Source organism: Sceloporus occidentalis, unplaced genomic scaffold (genome assembly GCF_023333645.1).
Source record: "Sceloporus occidentalis isolate IW3139 unplaced genomic scaffold, rSceOcc1.0.p SCAF_8, whole genome shotgun sequence".
NCBI classification, from domain to species: Eukaryota; Metazoa; Chordata; class Lepidosauria; order Squamata; family Phrynosomatidae; genus Sceloporus; species Sceloporus occidentalis.
In genome coordinates, this window is record NW_028316988.1 from 35,284,548 (window position 1) to 35,309,172 (window position 24,625).

Sequence of the window (24,625 nt, forward strand, 5' to 3'; positions counted from 1 at the left end):
AGAGAGACAGAAAGGAGGACTTTGACAACTTTATTTCATAAGGCAATGAAACATTCGCTCCTTTCTTTGCCCCACCAGCATAAATACACACAAAAGCCTTCACTCTCAGCACTAAAAATTCCTCGCGGCTCAGGTCATTTCCCCTTTGCGCAGTTATCTCAACCCTCTATGAGCTGCCAGCCGATAAATTTTGGATTGTGACAATGGAGAGAAAAAAATTACAAAATTAAAACAAGGCTGGATCCTGGATGGAGAGCCATATAAGGGTTTCAGATGAGTTTCTAAAGGGCGTTTGACTTGACATTGGGAGCACCACACCTTTCCCCCGGACAATTTAAAGATTCCTTTCTAAAAAACTAATATCAACTCCTTACACTTTCTTTGCTCTTTGCACACTTTGTACGCTTTCTTTGTCTAGTTTGTTCAGAGAGTTTGCCATTGCCTTCATCGGAAGCTGAGAGAATGTGACATACCCAAGTACACCTAGTCAGTTTCCAAGGATGACTGAGGATTCAAACCCTGATCTCCCAGAATCTACACTGCAGAATTGATCCAGTTTGACTCTGCTTTAACTGCCATGGCTCCATGCTGTGGGATATTGCAATTTGTAGTTTGTTGCGGCACCAGAGCTCTCTGAGAGAGAAGGCCAAATATCTCCCCAAGCTACAAATCACATACTTCCATAGCATGGAGCCATGGCAGTTAAAGAGGTGTCAAACTGCATTAATTCTGCAGTGCAGATGCAGCAAGAGAGCCATAATTGCCCTGGAGGTAGCCCAAAGGTGGCCATGATCCAGTGCTTGGAGCCATTTTTCTTCTCCTTTGGATCCCTGGGAGACTTCAGTGGTGTGTCTGGCAGCAACTAGAGATCACACTTTGTGTAGCTGGAAGTTATGGTTCAGCCAGCATGGTCTGCATTAATTGTTGCTCAACAATGCCATGCTGTAACAAACAAGGGAGCCTAACACAACTAGAGATGTAACTCCAGGAGCATAAAGTTACACTGTCTCCTCAATTCAGGATCTTGGCTGATAAATTCTTATAATTATATTATTAGTTTTGGGAGAATTGGGTTGTCATTGCTAAGGTCTATTAAGTAAATAAATAAAGATAAAGGCTGGCATTCTGCTTGGCACTTGCATCTTCACAAATGGCCTTATGACATGTATGCAAAATTGAACTGAAGTAGTTTTTACAATGTGACATTACAGTGGTCCCTCCACATTCGCTGGAGTTAGGGGTGAAGGACCCCTGTGAATGTGGAAAAAACACACATGAAAAAGTGTTATTCTTTTTACCAGAGAGTACAGCTCACTAGGAATCTCCAAGTCTTCCAGTCTGACTCACAGAAACATTCTGGAAGACCTACAAATGCCGAGAGAAGTGTCTGCGCTAGGAACGTTTAGGTTCTCCAGCACAACTCTATGGTCAACTTCTGGCAGAGTTGCGCTGGAGGACCTAGAGATTCCTAGAGAGGACATAGTAATCAAAACCGCAAATAATCCAATCTGCAAAAGTCAAAGCTGCAAATGCGGAGGGCCGACTGTACAACATTTTGCATCCATTGTGCAATGGTACAGTGACTCATGCCTGATGCTCAAGGAGCATTGATGTGCACTGCACATTATTAGAGCACGCTTGTCAGTACCTGGATGTACATCATCATAATTCACTGTGGCCAGTGGCTTCCTATCTTTGGTGGCATCCTTTGGGGCTGACTTGGACCCATCTGAATCTTGCCTGCCTTTGTCCTCTGGGCCTGCCTCCAAGTCCTGAGCTCCACCCGACGGCAAACTCTCTCTTGCCTTCCAGCTTCCTTCCAGCTCACACTTTCTCCTTTGCTGCCAGCACTCAGCAACAGCAGCTGTTCCAGAAGATCTCCGCTGGGCATCTAGGCACTGGCACCAAAGATAAATCCAGAGTGAGTATCCTTCTCCTTTCTCCCTCTAGCATCTCTCCATGGGGACAGCTTTCATCCTGAAGTGTGGAAAAATCTCCTCATGCTTCATAAATGCCTTGCAACTTCTGTTAACCATACAAGACTTTTTCTTAGCCATGCATATTTTTTGCAGCAGCCCAAAAGCACAAGAGCTTCTTGCAAAGCCGTGATGAGGAGAATGGTTTGTTTGCTTTTTATGATTTTAAAAAACTTTTTCTCAAGTGGAGAGAGGACTTTGGGTTTCTGCTATTTTCCTGAACCACATCCCGACACACAACAGGGGCTCTGAAAGAAACAACGGTCGGAAGGCAACATTTGCGCTGAGTGTGTCAGGGTGCATTCAGTGCTGGCAAATAAATGTGCCACTTTAGCTTTCCCCCAGCTGTGATGGCTAGACATTTTGGGTATCTTTGACAATGGGAGCTGAGATCATTCTGTGCCGGGCTTTTGTCCTTGGCCATCTTAGTGTGGCATGCATCTGCTTCCACTGAGGGGCATGTTTGCCTGCAGAGCATCACAACAAGGGTATGCCATCTTCTTTGCCTTTCATGACTTAGGCTTTTTCAACCCAGATGTGCTTCAGTGGATTTATTTTCCAAGTTCCTCTTTGGGTGTTCAATGAAATCTGTCATGAGTGTGACTGGGCTTCATGATGTGTGATTTCACAGAATGAGGTTCTGATTTGGGTTTTTGAAGAGGGACAAAAGAATCTTCCTTCAAACAGAATTCCTCCCTTCCAAGGGATAGAAATCCCCACAAAATTAAGGATGTTAATAGAAGAGCTTTAATGATGAGCATGAATCACTTTTCATATTCAGGATGATGGTGATGATGATGATGACATTTATTTTGATCCTGCTTTTGGCCCAAGATTGGGACCCAAAGTGGCTCACGGTCTAAAAAACATAGTACAATTAAAAACTTTACAAAATTGACAATTAAAATGGTATTAAACTGTTACAATATTAAAAAGATCCGAAGCTGGCCATATGCAATGCTGGTCAGAGGAGGCAATACTGAGCAAGGTGGACCAAGTTCTGTGAAAGAAACCCAGGACCTTTTTAGCTTGATAAACTTGAGCCGCCCTTCGGTGTCTTGTGTTTTGCTGTTGCCATAACAGTTTGCACAGGAGTGCTCTCCGCCCCGAAACATTCTTGTGGTTTATGAGCATTGCGCATCCAGAGAAGTGGCAGCTGTCTTGTGAACTTAGCAGGGAAGAGGCTCAGCTATGCAGCTTTGCAAAAAACCCCGAGTTCGGATTGTGTTGTTTCTGGCACAAATCCACCACCTCCTAGTGGCAACTTTACACCCGTCTCAATTCTGCACTATGAGAAGGACGAAGTCTCAACTTAAGTTGGAAAAAGATTTGAAAGCACTCAACAACGTGGATAAAATTGCCTATAAAAGGATATTTTAAATACTGTAAGAATTGAAAGATATAGCCATCTTAGTCTGCAGAATCAGTATGTAGAGAGATTTTGTGGCACCTCTGAGACTAGCTGAAATGACGAAAGCTCATGCTGCCAACTACTTTATTTCAGTTAGTTTCAAAGGTGCTACAAGATCTCTTCACATTAAATACTGTAACTGTTTACTTTGGAGTTTATCACACGGGACGAATTTATCTTAATTTCAAATGAAAAGAAAATGGGGCCAGAACGCATTCACGTGAATTCTCTAGTTCAGAAAATTTACATGAATTTGAATTGCGTTCGAACTGACTTCCCATTACCTGAAAATAGCTTGCCATTGCCCTAAATTGTGTGTGATCACCTCTCATGCAATAACACGAAACCTCATGATTGCGTTCAGACTGACTTCCCATTGCCCGAAATTGCGTCTGGTAGTCTATCACGCAATAACGCTAAACCCCATAATTGCGTTCGGATTGCCATTGGATTATACTTCCAATTTCCCTTGTCTGATAACATCAATAGCTGGCTTGGCATAGCGGACTGAGCGTTGGACTAGGAGATCAGGGTTCGAATTCTGTCTTGGTCATGTAAACCCATTGGGTGACCTTGTAGAATTCAGTTTGGGCCTAGAAGATAGCATGAATAATATTGGCCCAAATGCTGGCACGGTGTAGTGGTTTGAGCATTGGACTAGGACTCTGGGAGACCAGGGTTCGAATCTTGGCTCGGCCATGTAAACCCTTGGAGACTTTGGGCGAGTCACACACTCGCAGCCTCAGAGGACGACAATGGTAAACCCGGTCTGAAGAAACTTGCCCAGAAAATCCCATGGGTTGCCATAAGTCAGAAAAGACTTGAAGGCACACAACAACAGCAACAAAAATGTGAAGTCGAAGGCTTTCACAGCTGGCATTCATAGATTTCGGTGGGTTTTTTGGGCGATGTGGCCATGATCTAGAAGAGTTTATTCCTGACGTTTTGCCAGCAGCTGTGGCTGGCATCTTCAGAGAATGCTGGCATGGAAGAGAGTGGGAGATATGTGTGTGTGTGTGTGTGTGTGTGTGTGTGAAACCTCAGGAATAAACTGTTCTAGAACATGGCCACATAGCCCAAAAAAACCTACCAAAAACTATAGCAACAAAAATGTTTTTAAAAAGATGCTAAGAATTGCTCGGGTTATTGTAATGAATCTGGTCCAGGTCTTAGTCCAAACTTTAAAAACATCCTATTCAACGGTCTGCACCAGATCCCCCAAAATGGATCCAGCGCCATGGACAGCTCCATTTCCAAATTCTGACTAAAAGCTGGGACGGATTCATCCTTTAATGCTGGATCTGCCAGCTGCTGTGGCAAGGAATAAAACATTAGACTTCCCTATGTGTGGGAAGGCATATTTGATTTTCAGAATAAGATATCTGAACACATTTCAGTGGCTGTCACTTGATCCATTCACGCATCCCTGGGAGAATAAAGAGGGTCACAGTTTGCTCCCATCTCCTCTTTTTTTTTTTTTTTTGCCATGAATGATGCCCGCTCCTCTTGTCTAATTATAAACATGATTTAAGGGGTGGGAAAATATTTCAAATTCCTGACAGCCAGTATAAAATTATACGGCGCCAGATTTGTTCGGGGTAGAGCTAATCGTTTAAATTCCATTGGGCCAACCTCAGATACGTAGCCGTCTGGGCAACTAGACAGCTGGAGATATTTCCAGCCTCGATAAGAGTCGCTGTTTGCACCGATCCTCAAACTGTGTGCTTTGGTGAGATACCTGGAAGAGCTGTTAAAAGTTCTTTTTTGGGGGACTACAAATCCCAGAATCCCCCAGCTAGCATGCTTTCGTTTTGTATTGTATGCTATGGGATTGCATGCTCTGAAACGACTTGAAGTCTAGAAAATCTCATGCTGCCAACTTCTTTCTTTAGTTAGTCTCAGAGGTGCTACATGATCTCACTGCATACAGTATTTATTTTGCGACTCATAACTTCTGTGAACCTTATTTGCTCAGGAAGTGTAAAGGCTTGCCTTTGTTCTTTCTGAGGTCTAAGAGATAACGGCAACAAAGGGCTTTGGGATGTTTGCCCAGCTGGGCTGCCATTTGTGGCAAACACTAGGCTGGCAAATCCAATAACATCCAATGATACCTTTATTGGACCAACCAAAATGCACAATTACATGTTGCAAGCTTTCGAAGCCAACACTGGCTTCCTCTTCATCAGGCAAACAGGAGAAAGAAATTGAAGATGTTAGTCATAGGCCTGCATTTTCTGTTTCTGGTCAGATGGTTGATAGGGCTATCTGCAGGCTGGCACCTCTGCCTTTTTTGGCCATGGGGTCACTGATAGATTTTCAAAGTCAAGAAAATTTAACGTCCATTTGCAATTCAAAGAAGATGTTTTCTTGGAATCCAGCATGTCTCCCTTTGTGAAGCCACAGGTGTCTATGTTGGGAGGGAACACTGAATTTCTCAAGAAGTCTTCATGTTTTGGTGCAGTGGTTTGCGTTAGGACTACGACTCCAGAGACCAGGGTTCGATTTCCTGTTCAGCCATAGGAATCCATTGGCAATCCTTGGGCAAGTCACACTCTCTCAGCTTCCCTTGGAGGCAAGGGCAAACCTCCTCTGAACAAATCTGGCCATGAAAATCTTGCAATAGGTTTGCTTTAGGGTCACCGTAAGTCAGAAATGTCTTGAAGGCACACAACAGCAACCATTCGCGCCCAGCTTGGTTGCATCCTCATCATGCCTGGCAAGATTTTCTCTGTGTATCTTTTCTTGATGCTCAATGAGTGGAAGAATAAACCCATTTGAAACAAATGAGTCATTTTAATTTCATTTAGTTTTTATTTTTCTGACTGGGGCGATCGCCAAATGCTAATGTAAACCATAAACCTGTTCCTTGTACATTGGAGTTAATGAGCAACTTGATAATGAGAGAACGACAAACCAAATTGCTGCCAGACAGCAAAGTAACCCGATCTGCAGACCGTCCTAAAAATATGCAGGACTTCAGGTTGGATTGTTTTTCTCTTCGGGGGGGAAATAATAATAATAATAATGTATGAACTTCTGCTATTATTGCATTTCTTTTTAAAAATGCAATAACTGGCACTGGCCAATGTCATTCCGCTCTCCTCAACATGTTCCCCGCAGATTGTTTTGACATGTTTTGGAGGCCAAAGTTTTTAGCTCACAGATAAAGTCTGGGAATTTTTTAGTCACCCAAACAAAAGCGGTGCCAGAAGAGCAAAGAGAGAAGAAGTATCACATATAAAACAAGGAAACAGAAGGGTAACCCAATCTGCTTCTGGGACGTGGAAGAAGAAAGGCATAACGTTTTCAGATCTGGCTTTTCTCTTTAAAGTAAGCTTTAAAAATCTGGGCTGGAATTCTCTATCACAGTCTATGGCTACATCCGCACTGCAGAAATAATCCAGTTGGACAGCACTTTAACTGCCACGGCTCAATGCTATGGAATCCTGGGATTTGTAGTTTGTTGTTGCACCAGACAGAGAAGGCTAAAATGTCTCAAAAAACTACAATTGCTAGAATCCTATAGCACTGAGCCATGGTAGTTTAAAGTAGTGTCAAACTGGATTATTTCTGCAGTGTGCATAGTGGCATAGTGGTTTGAGTGTCAGACTGCAACTCTGGAGACCAGGGTTCGAATCCCAGCTCGGCCACGAAACCCACTGGGTCACCTTAGCTAAGTCACACTCTCTCAGCCTCAGGGGAAGGCAATGGCAAACCTCCTCCGAGCAAATCTTGCCAAGAAAACCCCATGATAGGTTCGCATTGGGGTCGCCATAAGTCGGAAACCAAGGCACACAACACACACAACATGCTATATTGTTTGTGCCAGTGATTTCAGCCACATCTGCAGTGCAGAATTAAAGTAGTTTGATACTGCTTTGGCTGCCATGGGTCCAATCTATGTAATTCTGGGATTTATAGTCTTGTGAGATACTTTGATTTTTTTGTCAGAGAGTTCTGGTGCTGCAACAAACTACAAATCTCAGGATTCCACAGGATGGAGCCATGGCAGTTAAAGCGGTGCCAAACTGCATCAATTCTGCAGTGTGGCTGCAGCCTTCCTCAAGTCTTGTCCTAGGTACGGAATTCAGGTTTGGTTGCTAAGCAACCACCAAGGTATCTCAGGTATTTTGTTCCCTAGCAACCACAACATCCTTCCTCTCCTCCATCACTGAGAACAGATGTGCAACCAGGCCTAGGGCAGAAGGCATCCGGTTGCCCACATGAGCAGCAGCGATGTGGCTGGAGGCGCAAGCGGAGGCACCGAGGATGAAGGCAAAGTTCTGGGGACCCATGATGGATTCAATGTGGGAAGGTCTTCATCATTTGCAATCTAGTGGTGCCCCCAAACAGCTTGGGCTGCATCCACACTGCAGAAATAATCCAGTTTGACACCACTTTAACTGCTGTGGCTCAATGCAATGGAGTTCTAGGAAAATTGCAGTTTGTGTGTAACAAAGCCACAACAAACTGTAATTTCCAGAATTCCATAGCATTCAACTGTGGCAGTTAAGTGGGGTCAAACCGGATTATTTTGGCAGTGCAGGTGCAACCTTGGTCTGCTGTGAGAGGGCGATTTGTATTTTTCTCTCTGTAATGAGAGCCAGTGTGGTGTAGCGGCTTGAGTGTTGTACTAGGACACTGGGAGACCAGGGTTCGAATCCCGTCTTGTCTCTGGAAACCACACTCTCTCAGCCTCAGAGGAAGGCAAGGGCAACCCCACCTCTGAACAACCTCTCCGTAGAAAACCCTATGATAGGCTTTAGGGTCACCGATAAATCAGCAATGTCTCTTTATGGCTGGATCGATGTGGTTTGTTTTAATTATCGTAGTAATTTAATCCTATTTTAACTTATTGTTTTTGTATGTTTTTAACTGGATGGTGTTTTTTTTAATGTTGTAAGCCGCCCTGAGTCCTAGTCTTGGGAGAAGGGTGGGATATAAATAAATATAATAATAATAACAATAATAATAACAATGATAACAACAACATGCTGGAGAGAACTAGAAAGGGCGGTTTTTCTGCTTTTTCCTTCTGTTTGACTGTTCATGCATATCTATTTAGGGAATTTGGTGGTTGCCCCCATTTACCTTGCCTGTTGTATGCTGGCACACGTCGATTATAATAGGGTTGGGTAGAGTAGAATCCCATTTTTTTCCAAATTAATTTTTATTCCATTGCTGCAATGCAAGACCCAAAGTCTGTGTTCCTCCAGTTCTCCTTCACCATCCTCCCAATGCCAATGCTGCTAAAACACCTCTATCTGGGCAGAGGATGAGGAAAGGGGATGCAAAGGGGATGTGTGGGTGCAAAAAGCCTTTGCAAAAAGGAACTTCTTTGTTAACTGAATTATGCCTGCATCTTTTAAGAACCCAAAGATCCTTAATTCAGGCCTCTAAACGCAACACTCTTTTCCTTCCCTCCTTCCCCAGCTCTCTGCTCCCACTGTACAGAAAATTTAGTTTGCAATAAAATGCATTTTAGGATCTTAAAAGGAGACAAGACCGAGTCCTCCGGTACTTTTTCTATAAGGCACCATAAAAGGGAAGAGTTGTCGGAGGGCTCTCCTCTTGGTCGACATGGCGAACTAGGACGGCACGTTCAGAGCCGGACAAAAGTGGCACGCAAATTGGGCACGGAGACATTTCGAAAGGTCTTTCTGCCCCTGGCCGCCTGCCCAGCTTTTCTACCCTGGACTTTTCTATGCTGGAGCATGCCAGCCTGCTGCGCTGATGAGTAAAAATAAAATGTGATTTATTGCATAGGTCTGCAACAGATTCAAACCTGGCATTTCCTGGCCTGCAGTTGAAGCTACACAATGGCACTGAGTATGTGTGTGTGTGTATGTGTGAATTTTCATTTTTTAAAAATTATTGTTTTCATTTATGGATACCCTTCTGGCTTAAAAAGTTTGTCATGGCACCAGAGCTGAAGGCTAAATAGCTTGCAGAACTACAAATCCCAGAATTCCATTGAGCTGTGGCAGTTAAAGCAGGGTCAAACTGCATTAATTCTGTATGTTTTTTTTAATGTTGTAAGCCACTCTGAGTCCCAGGGCTGGGAGAAGGGATATTAATAATAATAATAATAATAATAATAATAATAATAATATTTTGAAAACCTCAGTGTTTACATCTCTGTTTCAGACAATACTACTTCTGCTCTAGAATGCATATTTATGAACCAGATCTAACCTGAATTTATATTTACTCTTAGGTTGACATTGCTTAGCTAAGTAAGTGATGTTAACCTAAGTGTAAATACTAAGTTTTGTACTTAGTCAAGTAAACTATACTGAATACAGGCCAATGAATCCATTTCAGCTTGCAAGACTTTATTACTGAGCTCTCTAGTGGTTCAGATCATGCAAAAGGTTGATCTCAGGGAGGACTCGACTCATTTCCATTCTTAATGCATTATTCAGCTCAGAGAACTGACACTATTCCGAGGGGCGGTGACGAATGCAAGAGCCAGTGCTCTTGACCTTGTTGCTCCATCTTTCTGTGTTGCCATCCAAACGCCATGGAAATTAAATCCTTATCGCTGGCTGGGATTAAGGTGCTTCTTCAAGTTGGAATGAAATTGTGGCATGTCCTTGGGGCTGACAGTGGACCAAGGCCCAGCGACTTATTTTAGGACATGTTTTGGCTCATGTTTCATGCCAAAGATGCCAGACCTCATCCGGACGGTTGGCACAATAACCTTTGCACTTAATCCCTTTCCATAGGGCCCTGCTGCTAAGGGCTAGTGAAAAGCTTTGTCTGTCTTTTTTGGAAGAATGACAGATGTTTTTGTGACAATCGATCATTCATGAGCATCCTCCAAATATTCCCTTGAGCGACTTCGGTAGCAGTCTTAGAGAGAACAGGTGGCCATTGTTCCAGAATTCCTTTTGTGATATCTGTACTGACAACTCCATTTTTTCCAAAGACACAACTGTTGGCCTCTCTGTGTTGTTGGGCATTGTAGGATTTGTAAACCAAGATGCCCAGTGGGCCAAACAGGGCTCTAGACTTGGCATTAGGCTTAGGATTCCTCTCGTCTTAGGTTATGTTACAACCTGAAACAATTGGTTTCTATCCTGTTTCTCAGCAGCCTTTTGTGCATCTATTTTGCTGAGGTATCGGTGCCAAGGAAAGTCAGTGTGGTGTCATGATTTGAGTGATAGGCTAGGACTGTGAGAGTTGTTCATGTTGTTGTGTGCCTCCCAGTCATAGGGTTTCCTTGGCAAGTTTGTTTGGAGAGGGTTTGCCAGTGCCATCCTCAAAGTCAGAGAGAGTGTGACCTGTCCAGGATCACCATAAGTTGGAAATGTCTTGAATGAACACAACACTGACACCAATGATAAATCTATCCGGTCTACATATATCTGTATCTATGAATTCTTTATCCGTGGATTTAAGTCTCCATGGCTTGAAAAGATCAATATATATATATATATATATATATATATAATCATAAAAGGGTCACCATTTTACTGTGCCATTGTGTATAAGGGGACTTGAGGATCCAGGAACCAAACTGCAGAGGATACCAAGGGCCCACTTAGTAGTAGTAGTAGTAGTAGTAGTAGTAGTAATAATAATACACCATTGTATATAATGGGATTTGGGCATCTATGCATTTTGGTATCCACTGAGGTACTGGAACTAAACTCCAGTTGATACCAAGGGCCCACTGTAGCAATAATACTAATACTAATAATACTAATACTAATACTAATAATAATATCATTGTACATAAGGGGACTTGAGCACCCATGGATTTTGGTATCCACAGAGGGTCCTGGAACCAAACTCCAGTGGATACCAAGGGCTCTATCTATTGATCTATCGATCTATTGTGTCATTTTTAATCCTGCATTTCTTCCAAGGGGCTTAGGATTCTTCACCCAACAACCTGGAGGAGGTAGGTTAGGTAGTCAGGTTGTGACCTTCCCCCAAGTGTCATTCAGCAAACTTTGTAGCTTGTGGAAATGTGAAAGGCTTTGAGTGCATGGGAAAGAGTAAGTGCTCCGAATCTCTGTCCACGACCCTCTTGTCTCCTTGTGTAGCTTAGTGCATACATTGCCTGGCTCCTTCCTCCATCCAATGCAGGGATCCTGGTTTCTTTTTACACAGAGGCCATCTGCTCTCTCCTGTTAACCTTGTAACCCACCCATCCACCACACTGCCTTTATTCTTGGCTTGGGGTGGTCCCACCTGTTCCCGAAGATCAAACATCTCTGACAGGGTGCTGATAGAAACCAAGGTGTAAATCAACAGCAGCTTTGCATCCCATGGGTCACAACTTTCCCTCTTCCTTCTTTTCTCTTCTATTTTGGTCTTCGGTGCATTGATTTGGGTTAATGCTGGTATGCTTCCAGACCCAGCAGTGGGAGCAGATGTACAAAAAGGAGACTTCTGCGGGGGGGGGGGGGGGGAGAACAACGCAAGAGACTTTCTAGGCTCTTTTTGGCTGGTGGCTTTCCTCTTTGCTCTCCAAGGTCCATCTGTGCCTCTAAAACATTGGTCAGCAACTTGGTGCCCAGCCAGATCTTAGGATGCATCTGCACTGCAGAAATAATCCAGTTTGACACAACTTTAAGTGCCATGGCAAAATGCTATGGAATTCTGTAGTCTGCAGTTCTGTAAGATATTTTGTCTTCTTGCATTGGGCCACAAAAAACTCACAGTCCTAGGATCCCATAGGATGGAGCTGTAGCAGTTAAAGTGGTGTCAAACTGGATTATTTCTGCAGGTGTGGATGCTGCCCTAGTATACGATTTGTTGCATTAGCTCTTGATGCACAGCAGAGTATAGATCAGAGGTGGGCAACTGTTTGAAATTGGGCGGTCACACTGATCCTACAGGAGATGTTGAAATGGTACAACTCCTACCAAATATTAATAATAATAATAATAATAATAATAATAATAATAATAATAAGGGTCCAGAGAGAGATTTATTTTTGTAACAACATGAAGTGACTCCAAAAGTCACTTCTTATTCCCTTCCTCTTTTTTAAAAAAGGACTTTCCTGAACCCAAGAAGGCAAAAATGTAGTGAAGATATCTCCATCTTTTGACGGTAATATTTTTACTCCTCATGGTCTCTGGCAACCATAAAAACATTTCACATGTGGCCTGTGCTTTGTATAACCTCCAACATTTCATAGATAAAACTGGGACATGTCTAGCCAAGCAACATCAGAAAGCAAAAGCTGTTAAGAACAGACAAACTTAAGAAAGGCTGCAGCAGATCCCGTTTGCCTGAGCCTACAGGGAAGGACAAGATCCTGCCTTTCCTCTCTGAGTGAATTGAATGTGAATTATTTTTGCATTTTGAACTCAGTCTCAATCAATTGAAGTACGCTGAGAAGATGGGGGAAATGGGAAGAGGAGAGAGAAAGTGGAACATTTTTAAAGCATATGGAAACATGGGATGAAAGAGGATGAATCGGGGTTGTCTCTACCAAACTGGGATAGGTATGACTTGGACTATCCTGGCATAGATGGACCCACCATCTTCACCTTTCAGTATATCACACTTTTCCAGGACATGCCCTATATCTCAACCTTCCATCCAGGAGGAAATTCAAAATGCCTTCCATTTTGAGCACGGCTAAGAAACATATATTTATATTAGTGTTTTTGGGTCCTTGCTCCAAAGACTTTCCAGTATAAAAGTTGACAGAGGAAAATGCTTTCCACCAGCTTTTCCTTCCAAAAGGAAACCCAAAGTGTTTGAGGATCCACTGTGCCTATTATTATATCTGCATCAGCATATTATTAATATCCTAAACTGTACTTATTGGCCTCTCAACCAGGGCTGCCTGCTGGGGAAGGGATTTATATGTGGAATGAAGGTGAAACATCACTCCAAAATGATAGATCTGGTGCCCTTCTCACTCTCTGTTTACCACTGTTGAGTTTTGATAGTGACTAATAGTTCATCTACGCTGGGGACTCTTTTTAAAGTTGATATTTCTCTGGCGCTGAGTGACAGGGAAATGTGAGACCCACGTCTTCCTTTTTATGGCAAGTTTGTTTAGGTTGAGAAAGTGCTCAGGGGGAAAATGCCCCCCTCCTCAATGCTTACTCATCACACGTCTATCTAACGCATGAACGAGTGAAGACTTAACCTTTACAGAAGGCAACTTGTTTGCTGAGCTAAGAGAAGAAATGCAAAGGAGGAAACGTTCAACATCTTGTCGTATACTTTCAAGTTGATTCCAACTTATGGGGACCCTAAGGCAAACCTATCATGGGGTTTTCTTTTAGGTTTCTTCAGAGTGTCTGCCATTGACATCCTCTGAGGCTGAGAGAGTGTGACATGACCAAGATCACTTAATGGGTTTCCAGGTCCAAACCAGGATTCAGACACTGGAGTCATAGTCCAATGCTCTAACCACTACACCATGCTGTCTCTATTTAACATCTGCAACCCTCAAATTAGGTTCATCCAAGCTTCTCCAGCCTGGTGTTCTTCACATGTTGAGTTACAATCTCCATCATCCCCAGGCAATGGCTGTACTGGCTGAGGATGATAGGATCTGTAATCCAACACACCTGAGCAGTATCAAGTTGGAAAAGTTTGGTTTGACTAAATCAATAGATTGATCCACTCAGAGAGCATTTTGGTGGAATTAGATGTTCCTTGCAAGTTTCTCAGATGTTCCTCAGGGAAGAGATCAGCGTATGGTTGGGCAGCTTTCCCTTAAAGATGCCCATATCAGATATTCCCTTGGATATGCAACTCTGGACAAGTACTGTGAGAAGTCCTGGACCTTCTCTGATTTCAGGCAAAATGATAATGAGATTCAAGCAATGGCATCCAAGGTCCAAGCAACATCTCAAACCGTGATGTTACTTCAAATATAGCAAAGTTTGCAAGTGAGCTTCAAGCCATAGATACCGATTTGACAGCCAGTTACTAGTCATTGTCCGATGAAGTTGGTCAGACCACACAACAAATCATAGCTGTGGCATTTGAACCGCACAAAACATGGTTCGTCAGAGAAAGCTGGGTTAGACATCACAACAAATCAGGATTGGTTCAGACGTCACAGCAACCCATGGTTTAGTGCAGTTCTATGAAACATGGATTAAAGCAGGTGAACTTTAGACTCCAGGGTGGCTGTCATTAATCTTTAGCATGAAATTTATCCAAATCTTTCCGTGCCTAGTTGCATTTCAGCACAACAACATTCAGTTCATCCTCATAATCTACCCAACATGGCTGAACAAGTCTGCTTAATAAGAATGCTATTGAAACTTATGGATAAGCAAAGCAGCTGCCTTAAGAGTAGAAATGGCTTCTCCAGCCAAAGCCATTTCATGCTCCAACGAGAGGTTTAAAGGTCTTAGAAGGGCTCCCCAGCATTTGGACACTTTTGGAGGCTGAAGTAGCTGGGCAGGTATTTATATGTTGCCGGTGGTACATTCCCTCCGTCCTATTCTTCTCCCCTGAGATCGCCTAAAATGGTAAGATGTTTGGAGTGGGATGAGGTCCATGGGTCGTGGGGAAGGGGGCTGGACATCGCCATCCCTAGTCCTCCCCCCGTATTAATAGCCTCCCTTAACTATATGTCCACAGTCAAAAGTGGGACCTTTCCTTATCAGCTGAGCTCCCTGATCTAAAGTAGTTGCACATTTGTCTTGGCAGGATGGCTTATCACAGACACTCAGGTAAAGCTCAAGCTGCTGCATCTGGTTTGGGTGAACTTTGCTGGAGAGGGATCTTTGTTCTTGATATCTGATGCAATGCAGGTTTGCTTGAATCCAGCAGGATTCTTCTGCTTCCATGCTAACAGGTCTTGATTTAATGCATCCTTAAAAGAGATCACTGGAGGTTTGCTAGTAAGTCGTGAGCAGTTAGGGAGGGCTTTTGGTCCTATGCCTTTGAAGGGAGGTACTCAGCAAGTAGACATTTGTGGTTTGCTTATAGACATTTTGTTTTTGAGCATGTCGGGTTTGTATGCGAGGATTATTTTATTAATTGCGCACTGCTTTTTCCTGTCTGGCATTTCAACAGCTTTTGAGTCCCCTAAAGTAGGCTTGGAGAAAGAAGACCATGCAGACTTTGCATGCAGAGCATCCCAGGTTCAAGGCCCAGCACAGCGATTTGAAAGGATATTTGGGAGCTGTTTGAAAGAGGTCTACCTGAAATGTTAGAGCAGTGGTTCTCAGACTTTGGTCCTGCAAGTGTTTTGGACTTCAACTCCCAGAAGCCCCAGCCAGCTTAGCCGACAGTCAGGAATACCGGAAGCTGAAGTCCAAAACATCTGGTAGACCAAAATTTGGGAACCACTGTGCTGTCCACCAAAGCAGACAGTTCTGATCAATAGGTGGACTGGGCATCTGACCCGGTTATAAGGCCACTTTCTATCTTCTTGTGCTGATATTATTGTGCCCATTTTACAGATCGGGTAAACTGAGAATGAGAGAAGGCCTTGCTTGATGGGACTAAGTGGGTCTAGGGCTCTGAACTATAGCCTCCTAACTTCTTAGCTCTCAGCTTCGACATCTTGGCCTCATGTTTTTTCCCCAACAGCTTTTTTGTGTTGGTTTGCGTATTTGCATTAGCTCCATTTGTGCTTAAACACACTGTAGGTGTTAGCTGCCTTGTGCTGGATGGAGAAAGGATACACAGGTAGCCCTGAGCATCTCCAAGGAGTCTACAGTGCTAGTCGCTTGGACCACTTTGAGGATTCAGGTTTAGCTTCTTGACACAGGGCATCCCTAAGAAACTCTGCATCTTTGACCTTCCCTTTTCTCTGGTTTCATTTCAAGAGGCTTCTCTTTTTTCCTGGCTCCCAAAAAAGCAAATTTCCAAGGGCAACTATATTGAAATTAAAAATCCAGGATAGACTGTGACATAGATCATGCTGCGTCTTTACCAACCAAAGCAAAATGTGGCATAGGCCAGGATACAAATCTGCTCAGATAACAAGCGTATAGCCCTTTTGTGCACAACGGATGAGTATTTGGTTCAAATTTGATCTTTGAGGACAGTAACTCTTCCAAAAAACATCCTGGGGAGGAGAGGACCATCTTGGTATAGTGGTTTCAGCATTGGACTAGGACTCTGGGAGACCAGGATTCGAATCCTTGTTCAGCCAGAGAAACCCATTGGGTGACTTCAGCATGCCACACTCTCAGTTTTAGAGGAAGGTAACGTCCTCTGAACAAATCTCTCCAAGAAAATCCTATTTTAGAGCCACAGTGATGCTCAAAACCAACAGATTTTGGTATCCACGGTCCTGAAAAAACAACAACTGTGGCACAGAGGTCTAGGTCTCTCGCCAAACTACGACTCCCAGGACTCTGTAGCACAGAACCGTGGCAATTAAAGTGGTACCAAACTGCTTTAACGGTGCAGTGTGGATAACAGGCTTTCCCCGAATAATCCACCCGGAAGTCATCCCCGCTGATATAGCTCATTGATAGGGACTATTCACTGATTATCCCAAGATTCCCATTGTCCTGTCTCTTATTGTTTTAATGATTTAAAATTGTATTACTGTTATGTAGGATTTATTTTGATGTAGTTGGGGAGGGAGGGGATAGTGGGATTATTATATTGTATATATATCATCATTGTTGTAAACCGCATCAATCCTATGGGAGAGGCGGCATAGAAATAAATTGTTGTTATTATTATTATTATTATTCTGTAAATAATAGATGATGATGATGATGATGATGATGATGATGAAGAACTGCCTGGACTAGCACAGCGTTTACAACGTCCTGATATTTCTCCATAACTCCTCTCGCTCTTCGGCCTCTTTGGCATTCGTCCTTTTGTTGTCTGTGGCTCTATGGCCTTTTCCACCGCCCTTTGCAGATAAAAGCATGCATCCTGAAAAGTACAGTCCTCTGCTTATCAGCTCTGTGGCCTCTCCTTGGTTTGCTGAATCCGCTTCTGCAAACTGTTGCCATGACATAGCAGCCTTTATATAGCAGGACCAGATTCCGGATAATCCAGTTAAAGGGCAAATGAGTCAGGAAAAAACAATGGGGTAGTGTGCTTATATTTAGACTGGTTGCAGAAAGGAGTTAGTAATGAGCACACTGGTTTTTACTTAACTCTCCCTGGCCATGCCAGGACCTCCGCACTTGGCTTGAGTCTTCTGGTCTTTGCTTTTGTGCAATCTTATAATTTCAGTCCCTGAAGGCAAGCCATGGCAGTTGGCAATCCACAGGACAGAGACTGCAGTCTCAAAATCCAATATTACAGTGGGCCCTTTTGGTATCCGCTGGGGTTTGGTTTAAGGGCCCCCATCCAAAATCCATGGATGCTCAAATCTCAATATATATAATGGGGTATTATTATTGCACTGGGCCCTTGGTGTCTGCTAGGGTTTGGTGCCGGGACCCTCCATGTATACACCAAAATCCATGGATGCTCAAGTCCCATTAAATATAATGGCAAGTAAAATGGTGTCCCATATATAAAACATTAAGAAAATATAAAATGCTTTGGAACCGTCTGGATTGATCCCAAAGTACTGGAGAAATAATGTCAGAGGAAGGCAATGGCAAACTTTCTCTGAGCAAATCTGGCCAGGTTTTGCCTTAGGTTCGTCGTAAGTCGGAAACAACTTGGAGGCTCAACAACAAATGAAGACATAAGATAGGAAGAAATTGAAATTACAGGGTTTTTTTTCTAATTGTGAAAAGATTATGGAGAATATTTGTTAAATCACAGTAAAGAGAAACCGGTTGAATAAATGAATTATAAATAAATATGGATGCACAAGTCGTCTGTCATGGGCCTCTTTGGCTCAGGGACAACTGGAATTCCTTCAAAAGAAGACAGAAATAAGACCAGAAAGTTACACAAACACAGATGCATCCCCCACTGAGTTTCTAAAGCAACAAATAATTGGCCCCAGACAAGCATAATTTGGATATTTCGAGTTTATTTACTTGTTTTGGGATGAGAAATTTTGTCTCGGTTCTGCACATTTCACGATCTTTCCACCTTGGCCCACAATGCTGGACTTTGAGCAATAAACAGACTTTGGTCTATTTATTGCTCGCTGTTCTACTATGTCTTGATAGACGATAGTTTATTAATGCATAAATTAATAAATGCATCGAACGCCACGCAAATCCCATCTTCCAAGGGGGGGATTTTGTATTGGAATGGACACGTTTGTTCTGTCCAAGAACATGGCGTCCGTGTGACTCCTGGGTGCATTCAGCATTTATTAAATGTTTCCTGTTTATTTCCCAAGGCTGATGCCATTTTTCATGTTTCACATGGAAAGGGACAAAGGCATTACTCTTGAAGTTTGATAAAGAGTTGGCTAGGGTCCTGAGTGATAAACATCTGAATTTGGGAGCAAGGCAAAGTAGGGATCAGGTCCAAGTTATTTGAAGGGCTGTATTTTCTTTGCAACATTTATTTAGAGGAGGTTTGCTGCTGCTTTCTTCTTCTAAGGCTGAGAGAGTGATTCGCCCAAGGTCGTTGTCGTCGTCATCATCATCATCATCATCATCATCATCATCATCATCATCATCATCATCCTGGGAGTTGTAGTTAGTGTTTCTCATTGGGGTCCAAGTTCTGTCTTCTGGTCCATTCTGTTTCAATGGAAAGCAATGGAAGCTTTACAGTGCCCTCTGGTGGCAGCAAGATGAAAACGCAGCCCAAGCATTTACTTTTCCCAGAGTCAAAACTTTGGCCTTTTTCTGTGTTGTTTTTGCAGCATTGCGCTTAATTCCACCTGTTTTCTTGCAGTTGCAAAATCTGGTGCATCTGTTTCCCTTTCAAAAAGCATCAAGGAATCTCCCCCTTTTTTATTTTTACTTTCTTGAGCAGTTCATTAATTAAGACGACCGAAAGAAAAGCTAACGCAAAGTTGCTAAAAGTTAACGCTAAGTCTGCCTTAAGTATCTCTTTTTCTATTATTTCCTATAATTTAGCTATTAAGTTAGCAAAGAATATAAGTTTTTATTACTGGAAGGTACTGGATAAAATGCAATTATGCAAAGGAATAAAGAAATAAATAGAAATAGTAAGATCAAGAAAGGATATTGAGTATATGACCATTGTAAAAGACAAAGGTATATACAAATATATAATAAGGTATGTACAAAATGAGTAAATGTTCTCCAGATGCGGCTGGTGTCCTTCCATCCGTCCGTCGCGTGCCAAATGTATGATGTGTCGTTTCTGTCCTTGTCTTCCCGCAGGGCCCAGCAGTTACACCGTGGGCACCATGTCGGAGCGCTTTGACTGCCACTACTGCCGCGACCCTTTGCATGGGAAGAAATACGTCCAGAAGGAAGGCCGCCACTGTTGCGTCAAGTGCTTCGAGAAGTTCTGCGCCAACACCTGTGCAGAATGCCGGAAACCGATTGGGGCCGACACCAAGGTAAGAGGAGGGACATACGGGTGCCCAGAAATGATAAAATGCATCTTAGCCAGGATTGCAGTTGGCCCTCCGCATTTGCAATGTTGACGTTTGCGGATTTTATTATTTGCTGATTTTATTAATAAATCTAGGAATCTCTAGGTTCTCCACCACAACTTTGACCATAGAGTTGTACTGGAGAACCTAGAACAGTGGTTCTCAACCTTCCTAATGTCGTGACCCTTTAATACAGTTCCTCATGTTATGCTGACCCACAACCGTAAAACTAAGAGGCAGAAGAAGGAAAACAAGACCAACCAAGCAGCAGAGAGCACTGAGCCTTTTTTGACTCGCTTAAGGATCGATTCCTGTGAAAAGAACCGCAAAAAGGCACTATCAAGTAACCCCGGGTTATTTGTGTTTGCCCCGCTTCTTTCCTCCTGGAATTGATCCAATGAGGATCAGAAGTGGTTTCAAATGGGAACGAGAGTCGTTTGCCCCGAATCCTGCTTCGGAGCAAACTGGAATGGGAATGAGCCCATAGTTTGCCGCCTCTGAGCATCCTATTTCTCCATCACTTCCTTCATGGCTGCTGCACCCGGGGTCTTTCCCCTCCTGTTGCCATTGCCTATGCTGGCACCCATGAACAGCATCATGAACCCACGATGATCCATCCAAGGACATTTGAGAATCTGGTGGGGATTCTAACCCATTGGAAGAAGCCTCTGGTCATGCATATCTCCTTCCGTCCCCTTCTCTTCTCACAGGAGCTGCATTTCAAGAACCGCTACTGGCACGAGAACTGTTTCCGCTGCTTCAAGTGCTACACATCCCTGGTGAATGAGCCCTTCATGCTGAAGGAGAACAACAAGGTCTGGTGCAACAAGTGCACCACCAACGAGGAGGCGCCCCGCTGCAAAGGTTGCCTGAAGCCCATCGTTTCAGGTAGGTAAGGGTCCCCAGGTTAGTGCTCCTCATTTCTGGGGAGGTTATTTGGATGAAGGAGGAGAACTGTGTGACTCTTGGGAAGGTCCAGGGTGGCCCTTGGGTTGCCCCCGATCTCCTCATACCTCTGTTGTGTATGTATGGGCCTTCAATTCACCTGTTGAATAGCAAGTGCCTTCCTCTGAAAAAGAGCCTGCAGCATTCAATATGTGTTCGCGGTCTCCCATCCAATACTAAGCAGGACTGACCCTGCTCAGCTTCCAAGATCAAATCTGGTGCCGTTGTGTGCAGTGTGTGTATGTGTCTTCAAGTCAGCTGTTGACTTATGGAGACCCCACAAATTTTGTAGGACCTTCTTAGGCAAGGAAGACTGAGAGGTGGCCTTGCCAGTTCTTTTCTATGAAATATATACTCTACTACAGCATTTTGGTATTCATCTCCCATTCAAGTACTGACCAGGGCTGACCCTGCTTAGTGTCCAGGATTAGAAGGGATCTGGTGCTTTTAGGGTATTTAGGCCCTTCCCAAATCGCCTCTATCCTGCCACCCCATCAAATAACCATGTTTTGACAGCCTACCTCTACCCCAACCCCAGATACTACTTGAAATACACTGTTTCACAGAATGAGTTGGAAGACACTGCAAGAACCATTTAGCATTTCCTGGAAACAAAGCCCATGAGATTCCAAGGGCCCACTGTACCATTTTTGGGCATTTTGTGGTGTGTCTCTTGTTTCTTCTCTACATAGTAGGTGCCACAACAGAGAAGGTCCTGCTCTGGACCACAGTGGCGGCTGCTGGTGGTCTTCCATGTCAGCATGGCACTGGATCCAAATTGGGTTTTCTCTGTTGCTAGTTTAAAGGAAAAATCTATGGTACTGAGCAATAGCCTATCCTCAAATAAATTTAGCTTCTTGAAATTTAGATTAAAACCTTGAGTGGATTCTCTGTTCCACTGAGATGGAAGCCGCCAGGCATGACGATATCTCCACCAAGCCAACTTCCCTAGGCTTGGTCTCCTTTGATAATGGTGAACGCTGTCATCATAGGACAACCTGCATCCTGAACAAAACGTAGGTTGCAAGAGTTGTGTCTCCAACATTCAGCAAAACCACTTGGTACAGAAATGCTTGGATTCCAGTTTCTGCTGCTGTGGATGATAGGCTCCTTCTTTTCTCTTGGCAGGCGATCAGAACGTGGAGTACAAGAAGACCGTCTGGCACAAGGACTGCTTCACTTGCAACCAGTGCAAGCAGGTGATCGGCACAGCCAGCTTCTTCCCCAAAGGGGACGAGATCTACTGCGTCACCTGCCATGAGCATAAATTTGCCAAGACCTGTGTGAAGTGCAAGAATGTAAGTCCTCTCGACCACCTTGGTAGGTTGTGTCAGGAACATAGGAATGAGCAGCCTTATATTAAATGGGAAGTTAAATGTGTGCATTGAACTACGGCTCCGAGAGACCAGGGTTCAAAGTCCCGCTTGGCCATGGAAACCCACTGGGTGACTTCAGGCAAGTCACACTCTCTCAGCCTCAGAGGAAGACAAAGGCAAACTCCTGAACAAGACTTGCCAAGAAAGCCCCATGTTTTTTTCAGTGGGTTCACTGTTCCATTGAGATGGGTGCCACCAGGCACACCATGATACCACAACCCTCATGGTACCGCTAGTTCTAGTTTGTGTTTATTATGGTCATAGACCAACATGTGATACCACAACTACAAACCCCCTTAGGGTTGCCATAACCTGGAAAAGGCACACAATCACTGCCAAGCCTTGTACTAAGTCAGACCCTTGGTCCACCTAAATCCCATTGTGGGAGAAAGGTGGGATATAAATCCTTGAAATAAGTTTAAAATCAATCAGGCCCAGTACTGTCAACTGACTGGTAGAACCAGAAGCTACTGACGATTTCAGGCAGGATTTTCTTTTTCAAGTCCTACTTTGAAGATCCTGTCTTTCCTTTGGTGTCCCATATAAGTACTAACCTGGCTTAGCCTCTGAAATTAGTCAAGCTCAAGATGTGTTCAGGGTAGTATGGAGAATCAGGGCTTGCTTGTTTTAGCTTAGCCGATTTAGCCTGTTCTTGGGCTTTGGCTGAGTACTGCTATCCATGGGGTCAAAACCCCTTGAGAAAAGGTTACTGCTTATTATCCCCATTTAACCACCAAGAAAAATTTGGGTGGATCAGCTCTCAGGGCTCATCTGAACACTGGCCCTCAGTGTATCTTTCTATGGGATCGAATCATGTTTGTTGCTCTGTGCCTTCAAGTCCTTTCTGACTTGTGGAGACTCTAAGGTGAACCTATAATAGGGTTTCTTGGAAATATTTCTTCAGAGGGGGTTTGCCCACTGCCATCCTCTGATGCAGAGAGAGTGCAACTTGCTCAAGATCATTCTATGGCCGAGCTGGGATTTGAACCTTGGTCTCCAGAGACCTAGTCAAATGCTCAAACCACTACACTAGACTGAAATTACGGCCTAAACAGGAGAAAGAAACCTTGTATAGATGATGCGCAGATAATGCAGCTGATGGATGGAGGGGTGGAAAAAGTTGAACCAGGTGCATACAGACAGCACACTGACCAGTTGCTGACTTTTCCATGCTAGCCCATCACCTCTGGCGGAGTCGCCTACCAGGATCGCCCTTACCACGCCGAGTGCTTTGTGTGTGCCACCTGCACGAAGAAGCTGGGTGGACAACGCTTCACGGCTGTGGAGGACCAGTTCTACTGTGTGGATTGCTACAAGTCCTTCGTGGCCAAGAAGTGCAGCGGCTGCAAGAACCCTATTACGGGTAAGCGAATCAAAACCGGGGCAAAGCAGCATCCAAACATTTCCCCCCCTTTTTTGGTGTTTGGACCTCCAATAATCTTCTCACACCCTTTCTCCCCATCATGCCCGATTTCATATGCCTCTACAGGTTTACTCCGTTTTTCAGAACTTAAGTTTCTAAATAACAAGAGGTTTTTTAACATGACAACACTGCCCTGGAGTGTGGCGGTCTCCTTCTTTGAAGGTTTTTAAACAAGAGGCTGGATGGTCTTCTGTCGGAAGTGCTTTGTGTCTTTCTCCCTGGCAGAATAGGGTTGGGATGGAAACATGTCAGTCCATAGGATTCCATATAGGATGGAGCCATGGCAGTTAAAATGGTGTCAAACTGCATTTATGTCTGTAATGCAGATTGAAACTGAGAGCATGATTTGCCCAAAGTCACCCAGTGGGTTTCCAAGGCTCAATGGAGATTCGAACTGTGGTCTTCAGAGTTGTAGTCCAACGCTGAAACGACAAAGTTATGCTGGCTCTCACCATTCCTTACACAAGATTTTCTCAACCTTTTCTTACCCTGGAGGAGCCCTTGAAATAATTTTCAGGTTTCAGAGAACCCCTGCATAAAAATTATTACATCTACAATGTAAAAAAAGCTTATTTTCCGCCCAGTCATGATCTCTTAGGGAATCCTGGTTGAGAAACACTGCCTTTACACCACTGTAAAAGGTTTCTTTCCCTCCAGAAGATTCTACAACTGTCTGAACAGCTAAATGGTGCCACTATTTCCTTGCTGCTCAACCTCTGTTTGTATTTTTATGACCAGGCTTTGGAAAAGGCACCAACGTGGTCAGCCATGAAGGCCAATCGTGGCACGATTACTGTTTCAACTGCAAGAAGTGCTCCATCCCTCTGGCTAACAAGCCCTTTGTGTACCATGCTGAGCAAGTTTACTGCCCTGCTTGCGCCAAGAAGCTGTAAGAAGGGGAAGAGGAGGAGAAGAGCAAGCACTGATTCTGCAGAATTGATTTTGATCCTTGTGCCAACTTCTTACTTCTTACCTGGCTGTATGATTTTACATTTTAGGTCCTTGCCTCCCCAAGTTTGCTTTCTCGAGAGTGCAAAGCACTCTCTATTCCCTCCATCCCCTTCCTTCTGCATATGATGTTAAATAAAA

The 24,625-nt window shown here is 43.7% G+C and overlaps 2 protein-coding genes across 16 annotated transcripts in view; one reads left to right on the forward strand and one right to left on the reverse strand.

The window, feature by feature from the left end:
* The window catches only part of LOC149308673 (uncharacterized), a 77,902-nt gene that overhangs the window by 5,542 nt on the left and 47,735 nt on the right, over nt 1-24,625 (reverse strand). The window lies entirely within an intron of this gene.
* LOC149308674 (four and a half LIM domains protein 1-like) lies at nt 1,822-24,523 on the forward strand. 2 transcript variants are annotated; one of them, XM_089536280.1, is made up of 6 exons: nt 1,822-1,921; nt 19,575-19,756; nt 20,503-20,680; nt 21,866-22,035; nt 23,290-23,476; nt 24,275-24,523. In XM_089536280.1, the coding sequence occupies exons 2-6, from the start codon at nt 19,601-19,603 to the stop codon at nt 24,427-24,429; spliced, it is 846 nt and encodes a 281-aa protein (XP_089392406.1). In that variant the 5' UTR covers nt 1,822-1,921; nt 19,575-19,600; the 3' UTR covers nt 24,430-24,523. The 2 variants fall into 2 exon arrangements, with proteins under 2 accessions (XP_089392406.1, XP_089392405.1); XM_089536279.1 differs by lacking the exon at nt 1,822-1,921 and adding an exon at nt 14,950-15,056.

Coding starts and splice junctions, on each gene's coding strand:
- LOC149308674 (XM_089536279.1), top strand. CDS start 15,035: ATGGCTTATCACAGACACTCAG. Junction 19,757..20,502: donor CGATTGGGGCCGACACCAAG/GTAAGAGGAGGG, acceptor CTCTTCTCACAG/GAGCTGCATTTCAAGAACCG. Junction 22,036..23,289: donor CCTGTGTGAAGTGCAAGAAT/GTAAGTCCTCTC, acceptor TTTCCATGCTAG/CCCATCACCTCTGGCGGAGT.